Below are 23,817 nucleotides of genomic sequence, written 5' to 3' on the forward strand. Positions count from 1 at the left end.
TTGAATTGAGGTACCGTATTATACCATACCGAACTGCATTTTGATAAAACGTGGCCACACAGGAAAGAGACACGTGTTTTATCACAAAACGTATTTTCACCTATCTATACTAAAAAATAAGACTTATTAGCATAAGATATAATTTATTATCTTATTAGAAATCGTTAAAAATAAAATAATTTATTTTATAAATCCAAATACATTAAATTATTTTTTAAATCATTGACCCCTTTTATAAATCTACTTAAAAATATATGTGAGTTGAAGTAATAGAATATAACTTTTTTAATATTTTATAAAATATAATAGAATTTTTTTTAATAAAATAACTTAAATGGTGTTTGTTTTTTTATTAAATAAAAAAAGTTAAAATATTTGATTTTTTTCTATTTAGGTAAAAGTAATTTGTTGATATCAACTAATGACTAAAATCAACGTATTAATAACAAATTTATTTTAATTATGTTAGTTAATATCAATAAATTACTTTTAATTTAATAAAAAAATCAAATATTTTAAAATTTTATATTTAGCCAAAAAACAAAAACTACCTTACATTGAATAACTCTTTATTAATCATAAATTATGAATATTGTTGATGATAAATAAACCCATAATGAGTTCATATTAATGTAATTTATAATAAATAAATTTATATTATATTAAATGAATAACCCTTTATATTAATAAATTAATATTTATGTATTATTGGTTTGAAGGGTTAAAATTATAGGTTTTACGATGCTTTATATAATGTTAATAGATAATAATAATATGATATTAATACTAACTATATTAAATTTATATTCAAACTTAACAACTTATTTAATATAATACAAAATATAAAGGTTTAAAAAAAATCAAATAAAACTCGAAAATTTAAATTATCTGCATTTGAAGAGCAATTTTACCTCATAATAGCAAAAAAAAAAAAAAAAACACGAAAGGGTTTTTGAGGTCAAGTTTAGAATTTCATAAAAGATAAACAAGATCGCTTTCATCATAGCTAATCATACAAGTGTTTATTAATTTTCAAACAACACAACATGACACCAAACAAACAAGTATGGGTGGCAAATAAATAATAATGTATTAATGCTACTTTTCATACATCATACCACACACATGACACATCATTCAAACCCTAGCAAAATCATCCGAAATCATGTCTCCAACCTCCCACATGGACCATCCATTCCTCTGCCCCATTTGAGTCCGGGTTGAACCTGACAACCCGCCTTGCCTGCGCCCTCTGTCCATTAGCCTTTGGGCTTGGGCTTCTCGGTGTTGGGTATGTTGTGGTCGCAGTCCCTCCACCCGAGCTTGAGGAGTCACAACCTGACCCGAGGAATGGTGCTTTCTTTGTTGAGGGGTTCCACTGGGGCATCTGCGGAGCAGGGCGGGGCTTCGTTGGGCCTTGGGCGCGAAATTTGGCCCTTGTGGATTTGGTTGGGGCCATGTAGCTAGGGACATTGTCTGAGCTTGGCTGCTTAAGTTGTCGGGTCGGGTCAGTGGGTGTGCGAAATGAGTCTCCGAAAACATGTTGTCCATGTTGGCCTGTGTAGATATTGTCGAGCCCTGGAGGGCTGATGACGTCCATTTCTACTGTCTTCTCCGACATGTTATCGGTGGTGGGGAGGGTCATGTAAGAGGGGTCATGAGGACTGGATTGGCGAAAGTGGTAGGGCTGTGAAGCCATCCAACGCTCGAGCCAATTCCACCCCCATTGGGACTTCTCCCGCTCATTGTCATTCAACCCACCATCGTTTCGACTCGGGCTTGATTCTTGTTGCTGTTGTATCAAAAATAGAAATGAGATAAGGGTACATATGAAATTAGGGTCTCACTAAAGTACATAGATGAATATCTCATCATATTCATACCACCGATATGAATTTTTTTTTTTTTTTTTTGACTTTTAGTGCTCTACTTTAGCATTTTCCATGAAATTAATAATATAGAGGTGACGAAAAGGATATGAAACTTTTAAACTAACCTGGTAGCTAAAAGCATAGGCAAGGGCTCTCTCCCTTTTCATCACAGCATCATGTTTTCTCGTCTGATTTTCTTTCATCTTCTCCGACCTTTGGTGCTTGCCATTCCAACCTTCGGCCTCAAGCTTCTTGACTGGGATCTTTGTCTTTGCCTGTTCTTCCTCATGTGTTCTCTCCCCTTCGTCCTCCACCCTCTGCTGAACCTTCTCATGGGCTAGTTGAAGCCTCCGCGCCCGCACCCTTGCCTGCACACGCACCAATGCTTGCATACACCGCATGGTCATTTGCGCTTGCTTACGCACATTATGACCCCTCACCAACGCTTGCAGCCTCACCAGTCCCTTCAAAGCACGCAAGGCCCGACGAGCCTACAAAGAAATCACAACATTATCCAATGAATTGCCCAAATTACCAAACACATAGTGCTACTCTAATTTGTTCCATTTAAGCAAAAAGGGTATCGTAAAATGCAAAGTGTTTGATGTGTGCTTGACAGAGAATTACCAAGTATTCACAACCTTCTTTAATCAAACACCTAAACTATGTCGGTTCTCAATGCTAACATAGTTCAATTTTTCCTCTAAAAGATGGTTTCTATTCCTCAATTAGTACACAAAAGCTTCAATCTATCCAATCTAAGCAAAAGGATTTCGAAAAAGGCAGTGTGCTTGATGTGTGCCTGAGAGAGAACAACCCGGTATTCACAACATTCCCCAATCAAACACATAGTGTCATTCCTCAATTAGTATGCAAAAGCTTCAATCTATTTAATTTAAGCAGAAGGGCATCAAAAAATGCAGAGTGTTTGATGAGTGCTTGAGAGAGAAGCTCACCAGATATCCCCTGTAATAAGACTGTATGATGGTAGCAGCCCTATCTTCCTTGGAGTGGCGGCCATACCCGGCCAACCTAACAACCTTTGCAGCAGCCTGCGCAGCTGCAACAGCCGCTTCGGCCGCTGCAGCAGTTGCCACAGCAACAGCAATAGCATGGCTCCTATCCCCAGTCACCGGAGACGACCCCTCCTCCTCCCTATCACTGTCATCATTAGTAACATCCGGCGAACTCTCCGCCGGAAAGTGCTCGAATGACACAACCTCCGGTGCCTCATTGTGGCACTTCTCCACATCAGCCTTCTTCAAATTGAAGCCCTTGATCCAACAACAGACACTGATCAGAAATCATAGTGAATGATGCCAACAAGAAGCACATGGAGATCAATGGGGGATGATGTGATGGCATAGTTGGCTTGATAACAATGTGTCCTGAGCTCTACATGTGTTGATATGGGACCATGCCCTTTATGCACTCATCAAAGAGTAGGTTGCCTTTAAATGTTGCTCCCAACAAAAATCCAACCCTATATTCATTCCTCTCCTGCAAGTCCATAAGCATGGCTTGTTTGTTCCCTTTGTCTGTTTAGCAAATGATTGAATTTCGAGAATCTAACATCGCTGTAATTTTATTTATTTATTTTTAAATTATAGGTATATGAACCTTTGCCTCTGTAATAAATGAATGAATGATTATACCTATAATTATTATTATTATAAATTTTGAGATAATATTTGAATAACCTCTAATGCATTTTTTTTTTATAAAATTAAGAATATAATTATGTTTGAATGATTTTGACTTGCCTATGATAAAGTTATCGTACCACAGGAAAATAATTATAGATTTTATTTATTATTAGGTGAAATCATTTAAAAAAGTTAATCCCTGAATTACCCTCATAGATCCAATAAAAAAAATGCATTTAATTTTTACTTACCCACTTTCATAACAATTTATTTATTTATTTATTACTGATTTAATAATGATTAGACAAAATACATTTAATTTCTTACTTACCCATTTCTAAATGTTCGGTAAAAATAACTATATACTGGAAAAATAATGAATTTATATTGAAAGAGCACCCTCTAGGCTCTAACCACACATCAACCAATCAACTCACAGTCCCTGATGAAAGGGTGGCGCTCCTAAATCAAAACCAGAGGCGCTCGCATCACTTCCATGGAAAATAACAGAAAAGTTTACCTTCTTCTCCGGCGACTCCTTGGACGGAGATTTGAACACTTTCTTTACCGACGATAACCACCCGCCACCCTTCTTCCCCATCTCCGGCGACGGTCAGATTGCCACCACAATTACCAAACACCCACGTCAAAAACCTTGACCTCAAACCCTCATCCAAGCTTCCAATCCAAACCCAGAAACCGAAAGCCGGGTCAACACCCACGAAACAACGCCGTTTATTAATCAGCACGACGAGCTCTGACCATGATATGGCGGCGTTTTGTTATCTGAGTCTTAGCTGAGATGAACACTGATGAAGAAGCTGAGAGCTACGAACGCACGTACCAAGGAAACGGCACAGTTTTGTGATCAGAATCGGACCTGAGACGATCGCTGATGAGTAAGATGAGGGCAATGGGCATATGAAGACCCACAAAACGGCATCGCTTTGAGATCAGAAACAGAGCTGAGATGAGAATTGATGAAGCAGAAGAAGAAAAAGAGAGCAATGAAGATATACAGATAGACAAGGAGGTGGGCTCTAGAGAGAGAAAGTGTTGAGAGAGAGTGGACGAATGGTGTGAGGAGAGTAACTGCACACCCGCGGAATCGCCGTTGGAATTTATCGTTTTCACGGAGGAAAGAGTTCTGTTGGATCTGTTGACGTGGTCAACTCTGCTTCTGACACGTAACCAAAAATTGGCCTCCTCACGTGCATTCTGCTTTGACACGCAAGCAAAAAAATTGCCCTCGTTGCCACGGCATCTTTTAAGAAATTATTTATAATGGTTCTTTATTCATAAATGATCTCTCCAATTTCCATATAATATAATTTGGAGATTTAATTTTTCTTTATTGTTTGTTAAATATTTAAAATATTTACACCATATTTTATAGGAATTAGATTAATATGGTAAAATTTTTATTAAATATAAACAATCTTTTCTACAAACCAAAAAAAATTATTAAATATAAGCTATTTTTATATAAACCAAAAAAAAATGCACAAAGACCAGCATTACTTCAAATTTTGAAGTAATAAAATTTTTTAATATATTAATTTTGAAAATAATTTTTTAAAAAATTATTATCCTTTTAGACAGGTCAAGAAGAGTTTTACATTTTATATAAGATTTAATATTAATTTTTATTTTTAGAAGATATAATAAAACAATAAATATACCCAAATAACACCTAATCATTTGGTAGAAATTTTAAAATTATTTTTTCAAAATCTAGAAAATTACTTGAATTGAATTTGGATTAATATGTAAGGGAAAATTATTTTTAAATTATATAGCACCATATTAATAAAAAAAACCTATACACTAATCAGAATTATTTTAAATTATTTTATCATATTCATTAAATATTACTCAATTTTACACAACAAAACATGTTGCATATTTTGTTATATTATGTAAGACCTAAGTTAATAATTATTTTTATTCATCCCATGCATGCCCTCTATTAAATGCCCTTATATTATTACTATTATATATATTATACCTACCCAATAACATTTACTCTTTCATTTTTTGGGAGTTGGGAGACTGTTACAAGTAAACGCAAGTGGGTGAGTAGGGTCTATATCATGGAACCCATTTACAATAAGGTCAATATGGTGTGCACCACATAAATAAATTCCCCATATTTTTCTTCTCTCATTGCTTGGTGGGAAGGAAAGAACTTTTTCTCACCCACATTTTCTAGATCCAACCTCTCACGTCTAGATTTTAGTTTAAAGAAGATGGCTCATTTTGCTTGCACTTAAAGGCAAAATTCAAGCAAATTATACCTAGAAACGTTGGATTGATTTTAGTAGGGTTGATTGGGTTTGGTCACAAGTACCTTTCTTCATGGAAGGGTTTTTCATCGGAGGACCATTCTCCGTGCGTGCATGTCGGAGGAGGACCACCGATGAATGTATGTATGCATAGGTGTGAGGCCAAATTTGTTAAATTAAAACATAGAAATAATTATAGATCTACTTTTTTTGTTTGTCTGTAGGGTACCTTACCCTAAGGAAAGTATTGAGATATGATCATATGGTTACATAAATGAGTCGTGACAAAAAAGAGAACAAAAATGTGAGGTTGATGTTAAGTCAATAATGCTTTGTTTGGGACCAAAAACAAATACAAGTGTAATGTTGATGTCAAGTCAATAATGCTTTGTTTGGAAACTACTAGTAAAAATAATTTGTTTTTTTTTCTAAAAATATGATGATTTTTAAAACCAAAGTTTAAAAGTGTTTTCAAGTGTGTGTTGGTTTATTAGAGTATTATGGAATCAATTGAAAATATGAAAACTAGACCAACAACTTTTGTATTACATACAAGTCCATAATATCTTCGTAGAAAATAATAAGTGGAAAAACCTTTTCATTCTTCCTTTCCAAAATAGAATTTTATTCCTTAGAACTATTTAAAATAACGTAGTTAAATTTACTGTATATTTTATTTTTGGTATAATTTAACCATATTGAGAGATAGATGTTCAATGATTTAGGGCTAGTTTGGTATATGTTCCCTTTTTGTTTAATTGAAAGTTACAATCATGATTTTTAGGAAATAATAGAAATATTATAAAAAAAATTATTAAATCCCATTTGGTTTTTCAAGAGTAATCCTTTAAATCTCATTTGGCTTGCCTTTTTAGAGCTAAAAGCTCTTTTTAATCTCATAAAATATCTTTGGATGTATGTGAATAATTTCAATAAAAGAGGTTTTTTTTTTAAAAATAATTAATAAGGAAATTACATTCTAATGTTTTTGCAAAACTTTTTTATGACAAGTTGTTTCACACTAAAAATAAAATGTTATCTCAAATAAGAGATGAACAATAATACTAATTTATAATATCATTAAAAAAAAAAGAAAAAGAAAAGAAAAAGGAATTGACCCACATAATAATAAATAATAAAAATTAAGTTGTTCTGGAATCCTTAGGGTTGCAACTTAGACAGAATAGTCGAGTTAATGATTAACTCAAGCCCAACCAAACTTCTACTCAAGATATTCAACTCAAATTCAATCTAATCTCAACCCAACATCATTTTTCTAGATTCATGTTGATTTCAGGTTTTTCATGTTAGGGTCAAGTTGGGTTACATAATATAAAATGCATTTATAATACTTTTTACGAAAACTTATTTTATTTATACATTTATATGAATTTTAAGTAATAAATAAGATAAAATTTAAAGAAAAAAAAATAAAAAATAAACATAAATTTGTAAAGTTTTCTAAAAAAATACAGAAAAATATATAATATAATGTAATTTGATATTTTTTCTTACATATATATATATATATATATTACATAAAATAATATATGTTATAAATATTATAAAACGTTAAATCGTGAGTTGGGTTTGGATTTAGTCGGACTAATATATGGAAATTGCACCTTTGTACACATAATAATTAAAAGTTTACTAACTTTAAAACAATTAGGACATTGATCAACTTCTCCGTGTGTATTAATGATCTCATAAAATAGTTACAAAACATGTTTTTTATGTAAGTTCCTTTCTGGTTATGCAAAGGTAGTGTTGAGATCCTATTTATTAAAAATTTACAACTTATAATAATGGGGCAAACAAATAAATTGACCTTCGCAATAAAACAAAATATCAAATCAACCCACATAATAAGCAAAAGCTTATGGACTTGAAAGTGATTGAAAGTACCCTAAAAAGGGGGCATGTAATTGAAAGACTAGTCTTATAAGATTGGAAGATGAGGGTGTTGGGTGGTCACTTTTAGCAAAATAGTATGAAATTTGAGTTGGAACAAGTGGATTATAAGCAACACCTCTCTCATCTACTATCTAATGGTAAAGAAAGAAATGACTAAGTAGATGATTTGAGATCTCAACTACTTATGGCAATCATGAGATTTAAGCATTCCTTTACATCTTATTAAGGGTTGGTGTAACGCATCTAATTTATCTATCTTTTAAGTTTTGGATTGCAGCCCATTAATTAATCATTCTAGGGTTTGGAAGGATGTGATTGTGAATTCAATTGACAATTTTGAACGTTTAAATGGACTTGGGGGGGAATTCTATTTGAAGTCAAGCTTTTTTAGATTCTCTAATTATTTTATTGTTTTTTAATAAAATTATGGAATCTAACGCTTTATCACCTTTTTCGTCCACTTCCTTCTCTTTACTCAAAGTTAACGGAAAAAAAAAACTTTAAAACTTAGGTAAAAGGACAATGATGCCGTTGGGTTTTTACTTTTGCTGGTATTAATTTTCCATGATGGTAACAAAATAAAGATTTTAAGTTAGAGTTAATTTGATGATACTTTTAAAAAATATTTCTTATATAAAAGGGTGAGTTTTTTTTTTTTTTGGAAAAAAGACTGTGGACCCTACATTTTGTACGATGCATTCCCACTTGATGTTAAACTCGCTCCTTTATTTATTGGTGAAAAAAAATTTAAATTTTAGAAAAAGACTTGGAGCCGTGACTTATTTTTGTTTTATTTTTTTAAGGGAAAAACAAAATAAAAAGAAAAACTCTAAGTGTGACTCTTGAAAGAAAAACAAGTCTGTGAAAAACTAAAGTCAAGTTCGAAAGACAGGTTACCTATTAGGAAGGTACGGTAAAAGACTGTAACCACCCTCCAAGTCCTTAAAAACGAGTCTCTATTAAATAAAACAAGACAAGTATGACAATTAACAAATAAATCAATTAATACTAAGGAATAATCATACATTGGAAGTCAATCATGCATGGAGAATAAATAAACAAAGTAAGAGCGAGAGCGTACCTTAACAACGAATAATAATGTGCTATCATAGAAACAAAGTTAGCTCAAGTATAAAATTATCACATGCATATTAAAGAGTAAGACAAAAATCAACAATATTCATTAAGAATAACAATTGACAATCAAGAAGAGAAATCTCATATGTAGGGTCCCCAACAAAACCCAATTGATTTTGCATGAATTAATATCATAAATTCCATTGTTTTGGAGTTATGAAAACTCATTCATATTTATATATAAAAAAAAAATCGAGAAAAATGAAAAATTATTTTTTAAGTCAAAGAAAATTTGTGAAAATGTTTACCTGAAGGGAAAAGTAGCATGTGTTATTAAAAATGATATTTTTGGTGACTCTAAGTCCAAAGGAATGAAGAAGAAAAAAAAAGGACTTAAATTTATTTGAAAACACGAGTGGAATTAAAATTATTTGAAAATTTAAAGTTTTGAAAATTAAACTTGAAAATTAGAGTTTTGAAGATTAAATTTGAAAAAAAAAAAATGGAGTTTTGAAAATTAAATTTTAAAAATTGGAAATTGGAAAATTATTTGAGAATTGAAGTTTTGAAAATTATTTGACAATTGAAGTTTTGAAAATTGGAGTTTTGAATATTAAATTTGAAAAAAAAAAAACTGGAGTTTTAAAAATTATTTAGAAATTGGAGTTTTGAAAATTATAGTTTTGAAAATTAAACTTGAAAATTGGAGTTTCAAAAATTAAATTTTGAAAATTGGAATTTTGAAAATTATTTGAAAATTAAAAGATGAAGAATTAAGAGGATGACACTTGGCTTTTCGGTGGTGCACTGGGAATGGCCATGCATGGCCATGTGGGAATGGGCCCAAGGAGGTAGGACAGGTGTTGGATAATTAGTTATAGCCATCTGCATTGCTTTGTTGGTTTGTAGCCACACAGTTTCAAAGTTCACTAGTGTGTTATGGTTGGACACAATCCCATAACCTTAATCTTGAATCAGAATCTACACTCTGAAGATTTAGTAACAACACCATAATGAGTAATGGCATGGTCCTGACTAGACAACATCCCTGGATATAGTCTTTGTTTAACCAATCCCCTGGCTTGACTTGAAGTTTTGCTAGTAGCTAACTATTTTGAATCACTCCCATAAGCAAATTTCTTTTGTGGTGCACGGGGTCTAACATTTACATTTTGACTTGTTGGCAAGGACTTTGACATTAGAGCCTTATTCGCAGCAGAGTGTTCAAGGAAAGGTGGGTGTCTTCTAAGTTGTGATTGTGGTTGATCTCTTTTCGGTTGGTATCACCCTCTAAAGGTCTAGCAATTGTGGGAGGCTGTTGTCGTACTACCCTACCTCCACGGATGACATACTAAACATCCTGAGTAACCGTCTCATCAGGATCTCGAGTTAGTATAAACGGAGACTGAATGCTATAACATGGCAAATCAACGGCCCAACCGTAGTCAATTGCACTGGTGGTGTGTCAGGAACCAATCTAAATGGTGTGGATGCCTGTGGGTCTAAGATCACTCCATCAACCTCATAACTCTCTTATGCTACTATAAGCTTTGGCTCATAATCATCCCAACTCAACATGTGAATGCGATCATCCGACTCAATGAATGCCATGAAATGTATGTCGTCGGCTAGAGGAGTGACCATATGTGAAGTATGAGCTGGTAGAGGGTTAGTGGTTACACTTAGTTGACCCAAGTGAACCAAACCCTGATCTATCAAGTCCTGGATGGCGTGCCTTAAAGTAGTACAATGATTGGTCCCATGTCCTAGCCCTTGATGATATGCATAGTGTAGATCCATCCTAAATTGTGATGGAATAGGCTGAAGTAATGGCCTATGACCAAGAAGCGTCAATAATCCAGCATCTATGAGCTTTCGAAGAGCATAGCTTAATGACATACCCACCTATGAAAACTGCATCGATATCTTCAAAGTAAAAGAAGTAGACGCATGTGGAGCTCTATGTCTAGGGTATAAAGCTGGAGGTCTCTCTATGATCCGTGTTGCATAACATGGCTATACTATAGCAGGATATGAAACTAGAAGCCTCTCTGTGCCCAATATTACATAATGCGGTTGTCCTAGTGTAGAAAACGGGTAAGTCTGATCATGCAACTCAAGAGGTGTCTGTGACTTATACTAATGAGGTGAATAAGAAGGGTAAGTCTCAACAGGCTGTGAAAATGACTGATGACACTTAGGAGGCCTCTGACTAGTAGAAGTAATAGTGCCCACATTTGACCTCAGTCCTCTAACTGGTTTCTTCCCCTTAGCATCAACAAGGGAAGAATCATACCATAATCCTCTCAAAATGCCATCATCCACGTCATACAACGCTAAAACCAGAGATCCAAAGTTTGTAAAAGGTACTCCGACCACATGTCTAGCAATCCTGGGCTACAGTCTCCTCAAAATCATTTGTATTTGATCGCTCTCTTATGGTCTATCAACAATCTCTGCTATTTTCCCCCACTAACGGGAGATGAAGAAAGAAATGAACTCATTTGATCTCTGTCTCAAAGCCTTTAGCTCTCTCCTCGACACATCTACAACAACATTAAATGAAAACTGTCACAAAAATTCCTGAGCTAGGTCATACCATGTCCTGCGTTGTGAGGACTCCAAAGATGTGAACCAACACTAGGATGCGCCACTTGATAAAGGGAACATGGTAATCATTTGCGACTTGTCTAACCCATGGGTCCTCATCACGGTACTATAGAGTCAAAGATGTATGTGGGGATAACCAACGCCCATGTATTTCTTAATGTCAGGTATCCTGAACTTGGCTGGTAGACTGACCACCGGTATACTATCAAGATCATCCCAAACAATTGAATCGTCAGATACTCTCAACTGCCTGATTCGCTGCTCGATACGATCCATGCGTTTATATCTTCAGGGATGGTGGTGTGTACTGTTGTAGGTAGGATGACCTCGGATTAACCGTGTAATAGATAAGGTGAGGCCTGTGGCACTGTTTGATCGAGTGGTAGTGGTGGTGGAGGCGACAACGAATCATGAGGCACCTTGTCCTGAGCTATAGGTTGTCTACTCTGCAGACTACCCATCTTTTGTCTAAGATTAGTCAAGGCCTCTTGAATGGAAGCAATGGCGGCTATGAACTGGTGAACTGTGACGGACTGTTGATCCATGTTTGATATCACAGAAATACAAACCAATTTGCCCTCTATTTTGACCCAAGATGGTGAATCCAAATTGAGAACAAAGAGCCAATCCTGGAAGACTCCTATCTGGACGTGTGGAATATCTTCTTCCAATTATCCCTTCTCCTCCAAAACCAATCAATAACCCTCCCTCTCTCCTCTCTCCTCCCTTCCCCCTACTTTATCTACCTGAGAGTTAGTAGGCCTTTTTTTTTTTTTTTTTACTATTATTTTTTCTTTTTCCTTACTACCTTATAACACCTAGCTCCTTTTGCTTCCCTCCCCCCCAAGCTTCCACCAGTTCTATTGTACCCTTTTCTCCTCTGCTCATTCAAAAAATGTCTCAATCTTAACCACCATCATGACAAGGTAGCAATGTTCTTGTCCATGCGTCCCATGCAACTTGCTTACTTGCAGAGGTCATCCTCCACTCCAATATGTTGCCATTTGCTAACATCTCACTAAATGTAGCACGTGCTCCCCAAAACTCTACCATTTGGCAAAAGAAAATGGGAACAAAAGAATGGTCTTCCAAATGGGGGTCTATAAAGACATTTTACAAAATTTTAAAAAATATTTTTAAAATATTCAAAAATCACTTGTAAGGTTTCGTAAATAAATATTCAATAAATAATTCTTCTAAAAATGTTTTTTCCAAAAAAATATTTAAAATATTATCAAATGTATTAGTTTCAAGTAAGATATATAAAAAAGATTTTCATAGATTAATTAAGAAGAAGCAATATGTTAAGTAGCTTAAAAAGTTTTGAGAAAAATAAAGAAAAACATTTTGAAGAGGTAGTTAAATGTTAGTGACATTAGGCTTGTTAAAGCAGGACTTGTGCAATCAAACTAGAATAAACATATTTTTACATTAACCTTTAAAAACTAAGTTATTTAAAAAAAAAAGTATTTAAAAGTTTTTTTTAATATAACTCATTTATACATTATTAGGATTCTTATGAAAAATGATATTGATTTTTATAATTATAAAATCTTATTTTTGATATGTATTTTCATTGTTAACAAAGGTTTTTTAATATTAAAAATTCAAATCAAACCAATCCCGATGATTAGAGGTTAACCAGGTGAGAAACCAATTTATTGATTCACCAATTGGTTGAACAATCGATGGATTGGTTGCCCAAAAACAAATTTTAACAACACTTGTCAAACTTTATTTTCTTTATTTATTTATTTTTTTTGTGAAGATACTATCCTCTTATTATACAATACAAAATTTACTTAATTTTTTTAAATACACTTTAAAAAAAAACATTCCAAAACACACACCCCGTGAATTGTAAATTGTAAAAAGAAAAAAAGAGTACAAAAAATTAATTTTTTTACATCTACTAAAAATAAAAGTGACATTTTGATTTTGATAACACTTACATAAAATATTAAAATTAAAATTTGGTTAAATAAATATTTAGAATGAACAAAGCTTCCAATTATTATTATTATTATTTTATTAATTTGGCATGAGATCCAAACAAATAAAACAACCAAATATAGTTAAAAACTTTAAAATACAGTAATGAGTCAAAAAATTTTATATTAGCTTTAGGCGTTAATTTTAAATAGAATTTAAAACTAAATAGTAATCAATAATAGTATTTTAATATTTTATTTTTATTAAGTATTAAAAAGTAAAAAAAAAAATTAATGGGGTATTTTTAGTTTTTTTTTTTAAGGTTATCTATTCCCTCAAACGATATTTTTAAATAAGACTTAAAATCGCATTTTAAAATTTATATTTATAGAACCTAAAAATTCTAAGAAATATTTAGAAACACTTTTTAATTGGGGAATGAAATGGAATATCCTTTTCTATTTTTTATTTTAAGTTTCAAAAGTGCTTCATTTTTTTTTTAATACAGGAAAAAGTATAAAAGGACAAAAATATAAAGTTATAAAAGTACTGCCGGCCACGTGTCAAATTATCATAGGCCCATGCAGTTTTACTAACTTTCGGAAAGTGACGGGGGTGTCCACCCCCTCGTTTCAAAGCCTTCACATCTGGCTGCAGAGAAAGTGTTTATAATATAATCATTTTATTATTTTGTTCATTTCTTAATTCTTTTTGCTTTTGTTTTTGTTATTTTATCTGTTTTTGGCTGGAATTAACAAAAGTTTTAAAAAATATTTATTTATTTATCATTCATGTGAGTTTTGACTTTTGAGACTTCTCTTATAATTATTAATAATGATTTAATAATTTGGTGCAATCGGGTTATTATAAAGTTATAAGCTGTACGACTTCTCACCTCCACCTTTCAAAATCCCGCCCATGCAGTTTACGTTGCTTTTGGAAAATTAGTGTCTGAAGACTCTAAACAACACCATGGCGCGCAATGCGCATCCCACGCCCTTTCTTCGCCTGCAAGAAACAGAAAGCTCAGAATAGGAAAAGTTGACTCGTGGCAGTACGCGACCACTACCATCATTAGACATATGTATTATGTATACAAAATATAATTTAAAAAATGCGAAAAATAAATTTCATATTTAAGATTAATTATTGTTAAAAAAAATGTAAGTTGACATTTTGATTCAGCGAATTGTTTTATGACTTTAATTCGAACTAAAAAACCTACTTGATTTTAATTTTTAATATTAAATAAATTAACGAATAAAAATACCTTTACCTTTTTTACTTTAAGAGGAGAATTTGATTTGGTAACTTTTCTTTATAGTTGTCAATAAAAAACTTATTTGGTATAAGCTTGACCAAGTTGACTCCATAACGGAAAAGGATTTTATTTATTTATTTATATAATTAATAAATATTCCTTAAAATTCTATAAATTGAAATACCATTTTCAAATTTTATTAACTCTGCATAATCAATAAAATATTAAAAAAATTTAAATCATAATTATTATTGTCTTCAATTATGTTAAAAAAAATTATGTACCCACTTTTAGACAAGATGAAAAAATAAAAATTAATAATATAATAGGTTTTTTTTGGTTATTTTTATTTTAAAAATATTTTGTATTTATTAATTTTAAAGGTTAGAAAAGGGGAAAACGTTGGGGGTTGGTCCAGGAACAGGCCCCAGTCCCAACAGTTTCCGGAATCAATTTAGATTTTCACAGTGGCGGCTAACATTAAAACGGCAACAAATTCTAAACAGCGCCGGTGCGCACTGCGCAGATATCGGTCGTACTCATCCTACGTGTACCCAATATGTGGGGCCCACACAAAACACTGATTGGCACATGGAAAAATGGCGAGATTGTACACTGTGGGGTGTGGGCCGTGGACTCTATCCAATGCAAGGCGCTTCCAGACAGTCCTACGTGTCAGAGCTCTTGGGGCCCATTAATTATCGTCTTCAAACGTGGCACGAAACCAGCACGCTATGCGAACTGTCCGTCTCGCGTACGTTAGCATCAATTAGCCAGTTAGCTCACTTGGAGCCGTGGCTGTGCACTTGGTCTAAAATGAACCGGGTGCGCACCGAACACGCTAGACCCACCGCTCCCTCCCCCGGTGCCTACGTGCCAGTAAAAAATATCAAACTTCGTAGCTTAGTGCGCACACGGCGCATTTAAGTGACCCGCCCGAGGTGCATTTTCTGCGAGAGAAATGCTCTGGTTTTTCACATTTCCTCCTTCGCTCCAACTATATCTGCACGCACACTCTCTCTAGAAACCCCAAGATTAGTACTCTCTTTCCCTCTCTAGAAACCCTAGCCAACCCTCCAATTCTCCTTTCTCAGTTCGTCTGAAAATCAACTTTTAACTGAGCGTCTGAAAAATCAGAAAGAAGGTATGGATTGATAACCTGCAACGAAGTTTTCTTTGTAGCATCATTCCCTGAAACTTCTTTCGAAATCTTCGTTTACTATTATTTGCTTTCTGCTAAGTCGGCATTTTCGAAAATGGAAGGGTTTTTTTTGGTTGTTTTTTTTAAACGCGGAGCTTGCTTTTTTTTAGTTTTGTTCATTCTATGAAGTTTGGATCAAAGTGAATGGTTTTAAATCGTTTGGCATTTGGTTTTACTCGAGTCTGGAAGTATTTCGCATCTCTGGTTTTTGTGTTTTGAGATTTGTTTGGCTTCCGAGCGATCGTAAGTGTCTTCACTCTGGAATTTTTATAAGAATTATTTTGTTGACGTTTTCTTTGGATGAACGGAAAAGGCTGTTTGTGTCCCGGTGAAAAGCTTTATTGCATTTATAGGTTTTTTTTTCGATGTTTTGAGGATTTTCCAGGCTTCCAAACTCTCCTAATTGACTTTATTGTTTGTTCTTTCTATCTATTGTTTCAGCCTTTCACTGTGTGGTAATTTGCAGAGTATCTCAGAAAATTCTTCTATGCTTTGAGTTTTCTCCTGCCATATGTTATTTTCTAGTCTTCGAAACGCCTCTGAAATTTTCACTATTTTAATGTTTCTATAGAACCTCACAGGCTTTGATCATTTATTTTATTTCTTGTTACGGAGCCCTCTTTCGTTAAAGTCGTCATTTGAAAAAAAGGAAGCAACTCCACTGGAGAAGTCCGCCTTTGATATTTTACTGTTCAAACCATCTAAATCTGTTGTCTTTGATTTTTCTTCTCCTGATACAGAGTTTTGATTTGCCATACATGGAAGAAGAAGTTCCCCCCCAGAGGGGCAAAAAGAGGTCCATTGTGGAAATTTCTGGTCATAATGATCTAGGTGCCATCTACAAGTTTAAGATTCTCTTACCCAATGGCACAAGCTTGGGTTTGAACTTACATGAACATAAGTTGTCCAACCTTCTAATGCCTCTACAAGAGTTCATTGGTTTGGTGAGAACAGAGTACTTCAGAACTCATCGCCAACTTGAATCGCCTGGAACGAGGCAAAAAATAATGTGGAAAAGTAAAGATATATTTCTTGTAGACGCATCTGAAAACAGAATGAAACATACTGTCAATTTCAGGAATTTTGAGCCACATAAATGTCATATTTTACAACTTAATGTGAGTTTCTGCATTAGCTTTCACTGCACCTGTTGTTTGGATTAATGGGTTTTGCTTATTTTGATGCTTTTTTTTTTGTTTTTTTGTTTTTTGCAATTAGGATGGGTCCGGTCAGAGTGCTGATACCTTTAAGGTTGGCTGTTTGTATTGCATTATTAACTGCTTATGTAATGGTTTTTTGCTTGGTTGAGAGAATCAGTCCTGTAATCCTTTTTGTCATGTAGAACATGTGGGATTTGACACCAGATACTGACCTATTAGCGGAACTTCCTGAAGAGTATGCATTTGAGACTGCTCTTGCAGATTTAATTGTAAGTTGTCACTTTAATATAGCGAAGATTTGGTTGTGTGTATCATTAATTGTTCATTCCGGTGCCTACTAGTTTTTATGTGGGTATTTATTATATGCTTAATTATTTATCAGGACAATTCACTGCAAGCAGTATGGTCTAATGGTACGAGTGAGAGGAGATTGATTAGGTATGGAATTTCTGTGATCACGATTTTGCTATGTTGAGCATGTTCGATTTTGGGGAACGTTTTCTTTTCTAAATTGTTTTATTTATTTTCTGCAAATATCATGTACAAAGTTGAAAATCTGAAGTTAAATGTTTCATTGTTGAAATAGGAATATGGCCTCATTGGAAATTGCATGTGTGAATCATGAATCAAATAAGGGTTATGTTTTTTTGCATATTCTGTAGTCTTTAGTAGTTAGGATCTGCCTCACCTTAATCCTATGAAATGATAAACAATCACTTTTTGATATATTTCATGCCCTTTGGATTTTACTGATATATAATGAGAGGAAAACCCTTAATTGATTTCTATGAATGTAGATATGGGCTGTATGGCCAACAGAAAAGTCCTGTGGCTGATCCCAGGAAGTTGAGATAGGACTTATGTTGAGTTGCTGAGAGTCTGCTGAGTATGAATTTTTTTATACAAGTGACTATATGGCTAAGCTCTGTGCTTTTTTATAATGAGGCTGAGGGGGGACTCAAGGGTATCTTGGAAAACAACATCCCATAGAAATATAAGTTAGGAGAGTTAAATGGAAGTACTTGCTCCTCACTTTTCATTTCAACTGTTTCATTTGATTCATTCTTCACAGTTTGGCCTCTTTATGTAGAAGTGCTAAATGTTGAGGATCTGAATGAGATAGAAAGGAGAAAGGAAGACAAATTCAAAAGCATTCATTTGATTCAAAAGCACCTGTGTTCCTTGTGGATAACTTTAAATTTGAGTTACACCAATTTAAAAGTACTGTTAAAAAGTTTTATTGATCCTTGGAACTTCAATGATATTTTATAGTTATGCTAGTGCCTTGACATTATTCTTATTATTATTCCTTTTAACTTGACAAGATTGTTCTGTCATGATCACTCAAATTGAAGTTTCAGTGTTAATTGTTAAGCTGCATATTTATATTGTTGAACCTGTTGGTTTATCAGATTGCAACACTTGTGAGCTTCTTAAGCAAATTGTGGAATACTACTAGTCAGCTCTTTGTGTGTGTGTGTGTTTTTTGATAGGCCTACTAGTCAGCTGTGTATTAGGTTTTAGTTTGACATGAATGTTTCTGTATGTTTCTCTAGTCCCTTATTGATTTTATTTTTATACAGTGTGGATATTGTCGAAGATAGGATTTCAATCTTTGACAGTGGTCCTGGAATGGATGGCAGTGATGAAAACTCTATTGTGAAGTGGTAAGATGTAGTGATCTTTTCTTATTAATCTTCTAGGGACAGGGTATCTATTGAATTTTGTTCTACTGTTGTGGGCCTATAGAAATTTGGATGTCTGTAGAGGGAAGAATGGCTTGTAATGATCCCTTGGTGAAATAGTCAAAATATGACCCTTGAGTTTATCACTTGAAGGAAAGAATTTAATAATATAAAGAAATCAAATGGGTAACATCAACATTGAAAATTAATGTTGCTTTATATTTGAGAAAGCTTTACTAGACTGAAATTAGAGAAAGAAAAAAGAAAAAAGAGTAATTTCAGTGTTCATGCTCCATAGACTGTTAGATACCATTCTAAGGGTATTGGATATCATCTTCCTCAAAGTGTGGTCAACAGTTTTCCATGTCTCTTGCAACTTAATGGTTGTTTCTTATTCCTCTACTCGACAATCTTTAGTAAGTTGGTCATAGAGTTCATCCAAGTAATTAGATATATGTTTATATATGTTTCATGCAATGCTTGCCATTTATCCTTTTTTTTTCATCCTTCTATTTTAAGGGGAAAGATGGGTGCATCACTTCATAGGTCCTCCAAGGCACAAGCAATAGGGGGCAAGCCTCCATACCTAAAGGTAAAATTTAATTTTTGACAAACTTTATAAGTATGTGTTTGTATATGTCCTATTTGCAGTTTGAAAGTAGAATTGTTAAAAAAGGCATACTTGGATTTCATATTTTTCAATATACAAACAAAATGCATAATTGCACAATGTTCTGACAACATAAAATGAATCTTACATATATGTTTTTCTTGAACAATCATTTATACTTTGAAATTATAATGCAAAAGAGTAGCTAAATTGGGTATTGGAGTTCTCAAAATGTCTACATTTTGTTTAACTTAGATACATGTTCATACTGTTCAATATTTGGATATAAAAATGGGTATATTAACATGTTAATAGTCAGTACTTATCTAGAGAAGTGCTATACGTTCTCAAATTTTGATCTTATCAAACTTAAGAGATGATGGATAATTCTTAAATGGTTAGCTTAGTGTCACAGGATGCTTCAAATGAGCCTCCTCATGGGTTTATATAGAGCCCAGGAAGCTTCTGGAGATTCCTGGAGCCATCTACACTAAGCCATTGGGGGGAAGAGTGTAGAAGGTTCTAGAGATGCCTAGAGATGTCCACACATCTCTACACTATGGTGGAAGGCATGAGAGGAGTCCAAAGCTTTCTAGAGAATTCTAGAGATCTCTTGTACATAGGGTTGTATATAGAATTGTGTAGGGTATTCTAGAATTTTCTTGATTTGTAAGGAACCCTCCAAGGTTCCAGAGAGTTCCATTGGTGCCTATAAATAGGTGAGGGCCTCATTTGGCCAAGGCACCGCCCAAATCACTTCCTAACCAAGCAAGTGAGTCCTCAAAGCACTTGTAAAGGCTTCCTTGAGTAATAAGAGCTTCTATTCTTTAAGAGTTGCCTACTATGCCTTCTACAACTTCCGAGTCGCGAGCATCTTAGCCTAGCAAGCTAAGCATTGGGAGTAAGACTTACTTAGCAAGATCAAGTGTCTTAACTTGTCTAAGTGCCGCATGAGCTTAGTAAATGACTAAGTCCGTGACATTAGGCTACCTACATATATATATTCCTAGGTAGGGCTTTAGGATTATGGCGGAGAAGACGAAATTAAGGTTTATGGATGACATATAGGTTAGAATGACTACAATTTAGGTGGTTTATTGGATGCACTGAAGTCAAGTAACCTGCCACAAAACCATCCTGTTTATCTCCAAATTTGGGTTACTCAACATAAGTGTTTGGTGGTTTCTTGGATTTGGACCATGTTTAGGCTCAAACTTGAGTTATGGCTGGGTTTGAGAATGAACTCTAACTTAGCTCTATTTGAGATGATGTGAGTTTGAGTAGCCTATGTTTATGAATTTTGTGTTTGACCCATTGAAAAAAATATCAAAAGCCATCTTATTGTTTCTACTGAATCACAATAGATTTTTTTTCCTTTTTCTTTTTGTCAGAAACCCAATATAATACAATAGATTCTAGTGGTGGGATTTTAGCACTGTTAGCATTACTAGGGAACTTGTGATACTCATTTATACACCAAACAAAACACCTTGAGATTGGGCTGGCCCAAAGTCATCCCTAATCCATTGAAGACTGGACTGGGCATAAGGCTGAGAGCATGTCAAGCCAGGCTTGAACCCAGTGTGTTGGGTATGATATAAGGCCAACCTTGGACCAGACCAACTTATGAGTTGGATTATATTTTGGGTTTGGTATCAGGCTAACCTTGGACTGGCCCGTCATTAGTATGTCTCTAGAATCGAAGGAAGAAGCTTGCTATATATTCTTTGAATTTTGAACAATGAAGAAAAACCAGCTTTTCATCCCTAGGGAGATGCAGCTAAATAGGCTTAAGGTTTATGATAAAAATGGTAGGAAGTGTCTAAAGCAGTGCATTCTGTGCCAAAAAGAGGGAAAAAAACAGAAGAAAGGGAAGAAGAAAATCCTAGGAATCACACATTTTATGCTCAATAATTCAGTTGTTAAAACTCTGAAATTCAATGTGGTGTAATGAGCTTTATTTTTAGACGTTAGAAATTAGAAAAATCATTAATAAAATTAAAAATGCAACACTTAGAAACTCAGTTAACCTATATATTAATAAAAAGTACAAGAAATTGGCTCCTAGCTAAAGATGCAATTTGAAACTAACATATGTTCTCATAGAAAATAAATGTTTTAAAGGAATAGAAAATTTTAAAATAAGTAATTTCCTGCAAAGAATATTTTGTAGACATTGTCAACCTATTTATGAAATGCCCCTGATCATATATGCACATGCTTGTGTGAGAAGAAAGAGAGATTATAGAAAAAACATGAGACAGATGAGAGAGTTCCGTTGGAGCTGGGAAATATGGGATGCCAGAGTAAGGAAACACGGGATGGTTTCAAGGCTTGAGTTGTTTATTTGTATTCTCTTTCCTCCATATTGCTTCTGTGGGTCCAGCAATATCCTTCAAGTTATTTTTTAGGTCTTGCTAATCTTTGTATTTTACAAAGATTTTGATGATGATATCAAGCCATTTATATTCATATTACAATTATATAATGGACTACAGAAAACTATCAACTTTAGATATAATGTGTTCATTAGTTTTCAGGTAGAAGCAATTTTTCCTTTTATTGGATGACCTTTTATGCTTGTTAATAGCTGGTTTGCTCTATGCAGCCCTTTTTTGGAATGTTTGGATATGGAGGTCCTATTGCATCCATGCATCTTGGGAGGTATGGTTATTCTGGAGAAAGTTCTCACTTCATGATTGCTCTATGAGCAAGCCCAAGTGTAGAAGGCCTCAAGTTTAACTTCATCTCTTACACATTTTGCTGCCCTGATATAGGTGTGCTTTAGTTTCTTCCAAGACAAAGGAGTCCAAGAAAGTATATACTTTACATCTTGAGAGGGAGGCTCTTCTCAGAAGTTCTGGTTCTGACCTCACCTGGAGGGTAATGACCCTGTGCTTGTTAAAAGGGTTTTCTGTCTTCTGCTATTTTTGGTCAACTTCACTTTTTGGTTTGTGGTACTTTTTGTCTTTTCTAGACACTGGCACATCAAATTTCTGCATTGGAAATATTTGTGTTGTTTTATTTTAGACTTCTGGAGGCATCAGGAATCCATCAGAAGAAGAAACTGAGAAATCACCTCATGGAACCTTTACAAAGGTAACTTCTGTTTCATAGGTTTCCATTAGTTCAAATTTGGATGCAAACAATGCTGGTATAGTCTTGCAATTTAATGAAGTCAGCAACTATCAATAGCAAAACTAATGGCAATTTGTTGGAGGTGGTCCATATGTAATGAAACCAAAATCTATTAGGGTTGTGAAGGCAGTTTTTAAAAAAGCAGGAAGTCCAAGTTCATTTCAGGTCTATTTTGCTAAGTTTGCCTTAAACTCTTGCCTTTTGTTTCTAAATGTTTCTGGAGTAATTTTTCTTTTTACTATGCATTATAGAATAAGGAAATATGTTGGAGTTTTTATTTCAAATTAGAGATTTCAAATATTTTATCTGAAGGAATTTTGAACTATTGGTCAAAAGTTTTTCTGAACTTTTTACTATGCTTGGTTTACTATGCATTATATTCCTTATTTTCATGCCTTTCTTTAGGATTTTTCTTGTCATTGTATATATATATATATATATATATATATATTTTTTTTTTTTTAATTTCTTGGTAGGCTTTCTTTGTCATTGTATTTCTTGTGTCTTGAGCCACATAATGTCAAATCATTGTTCATGCTGAAGTCTCTGTTATGTTAGGTCTACATACCAAAGTCGCAGTTAGGGAGTATGTGCATCTGTTGTTATTGAAATCACTTTTTTAACTGAATGTATTTTTCTACTACACCAGGTTGAGATTTTCAAGCCAAAAATTGAAAGGTTGAACGTATTTCAACTTCAACGCAAGCTGAAGGACATCTATTTTCCATATATTCAGGTCTGATTGCACCAATAAATAAGCTATTTTTGGTTGCCTTAAGTTGTAACTTATAATTGAATAAAAGAAAATTTTCCTAATTTTTATATTAATATTAGTTTCATTAACTTTTGGTTATATCAGGTCCTATTTCCTGTTTTTGTATCGATCTGAACAGTTTTTAAATTTTTTTATTTTTTTATTTTTACGATATGGTTATATTATGTTGTTATTATTATTTAAAATAGATCTAGAAAATAAGAAAAAAAAGCACTATTCTGATTACTGAAATGCCTGTAGAGAACTGTCTTAATAGAAGTCCAAATATCAACCCTCAAAGACATTAAATATTGTAGTTAATTGCAACTGGAGGGAGAGATAAAATGCCATCCTTGAAGGACTTAAAACTGTTGAAAGTTGAATGTCTACAAACTTTCCTCTATTTTGACTTTATCCTGGCCATGTGGCCCTTTGGCAGATGATTAATCCTGTAGGACATTCACCAACTAATTGAAAGCCTAGAAATATATGCATTTTGAGGGAATGGTGATGGTGAGGTGGGCAAAACATCAGGAATGGTCCAATTTCTCATGTGATACTGTTCACATAACACACAAGTTAGTAGTCTCCAAATTTAGGAATACAAGATAATCCAGGTTTAGGTTATTGTGCAAGGCTGGTGTTAAGTAATAGAAGTTAGGAATAACCG

General features: G+C 33.8%; 2 protein-coding genes across 5 annotated transcripts in view; one reads left to right on the forward strand and one right to left on the reverse strand.

The window, feature by feature from the left end:
- Nucleotides 1-970: 970 nt before the first annotated feature.
- LOC117934299 (protein IQ-DOMAIN 1) lies at nucleotides 971-4,610 on the reverse strand. 2 transcript variants are annotated; one of them, XM_034855982.1, is made up of 4 exons: nucleotides 4,038-4,610; nucleotides 2,828-3,130; nucleotides 1,997-2,362; nucleotides 971-1,792 (listed from the first exon to the last, which is right to left on the reverse strand). In XM_034855982.1, the coding sequence occupies exons 1-4, from the start codon at nucleotides 4,116-4,118 to the stop codon at nucleotides 1,154-1,156; spliced, it is 1,389 nt and encodes a 462-aa protein (XP_034711873.1). In that variant the 5' UTR covers nucleotides 4,119-4,610; the 3' UTR covers nucleotides 971-1,153. The 2 variants fall into 2 exon arrangements, with proteins under 2 accessions (XP_034711873.1, XP_034711871.1); XM_034855980.1 differs by having other exon boundaries at nucleotides 2,828-3,145.
- A 10,943-nt stretch (nucleotides 4,611-15,553) lies between these two features.
- The window catches only part of LOC117933728 (structural maintenance of chromosomes flexible hinge domain-containing protein GMI1), a 37,913-nt gene continuing 29,649 nt past the window's right edge, over nucleotides 15,554-23,817 (forward strand). For 2 of the 3 annotated variants that reach the window (XM_034855241.1, XM_034855245.1), the window contains exons 1-11: nucleotides 15,554-15,743; nucleotides 16,541-16,918; nucleotides 17,019-17,051; nucleotides 17,143-17,229; nucleotides 17,343-17,398; nucleotides 18,544-18,627; nucleotides 19,165-19,237; nucleotides 21,864-21,919; nucleotides 22,033-22,138; nucleotides 22,286-22,354; nucleotides 23,043-23,129. In XM_034855241.1, coding sequence (XP_034711132.1) covers nucleotides 16,559-16,918; nucleotides 17,019-17,051; nucleotides 17,143-17,229; nucleotides 17,343-17,398; nucleotides 18,544-18,627; nucleotides 19,165-19,237; nucleotides 21,864-21,919; nucleotides 22,033-22,138; nucleotides 22,286-22,354; nucleotides 23,043-23,129 — 1,011 coding nt within the window. In that variant the 5' untranslated portion in view covers nucleotides 15,554-15,743; nucleotides 16,541-16,558. The remainder of the gene's footprint in view (nucleotides 15,744-16,540; nucleotides 16,919-17,018; nucleotides 17,052-17,142; nucleotides 17,230-17,342; nucleotides 17,399-18,543; nucleotides 18,628-19,164; nucleotides 19,238-21,863; nucleotides 21,920-22,032; nucleotides 22,139-22,285; nucleotides 22,355-23,042; nucleotides 23,130-23,817) is intronic. The other variant, XM_034855244.1, reaches the window with a different exon arrangement.

The sequence above is a fragment of the Vitis riparia genome, chromosome 16 (genome assembly GCF_004353265.1).
Source record: "Vitis riparia cultivar Riparia Gloire de Montpellier isolate 1030 chromosome 16, EGFV_Vit.rip_1.0, whole genome shotgun sequence".
NCBI classification, from domain to species: Eukaryota; Viridiplantae; Streptophyta; class Magnoliopsida; order Vitales; family Vitaceae; genus Vitis; species Vitis riparia.

Excerpts from the sequence above, each read along its gene's own strand:
- LOC117934299 (XM_034855980.1), bottom strand. The coding sequence starts at position 4,118 with ATGGGGAAGAAGGGTGGCGGGTGGTTATCGTCGGTAAAGAAAGTGTTC. Across the intron at positions 2,363-2,827 it reads CTTATTACAGGGGATATCTG|GCTCGTCGGGCCTTGCGTGC; the intron begins GTGAGCTTCTCT and ends ATTTCTTTGTAG. Across the intron at positions 1,793-1,996 it reads CCTATGCTTTTAGCTACCAG|CAACAAGAATCAAGCCCGAG; the intron begins GTTAGTTTAAAA and ends TTGATACAACAG.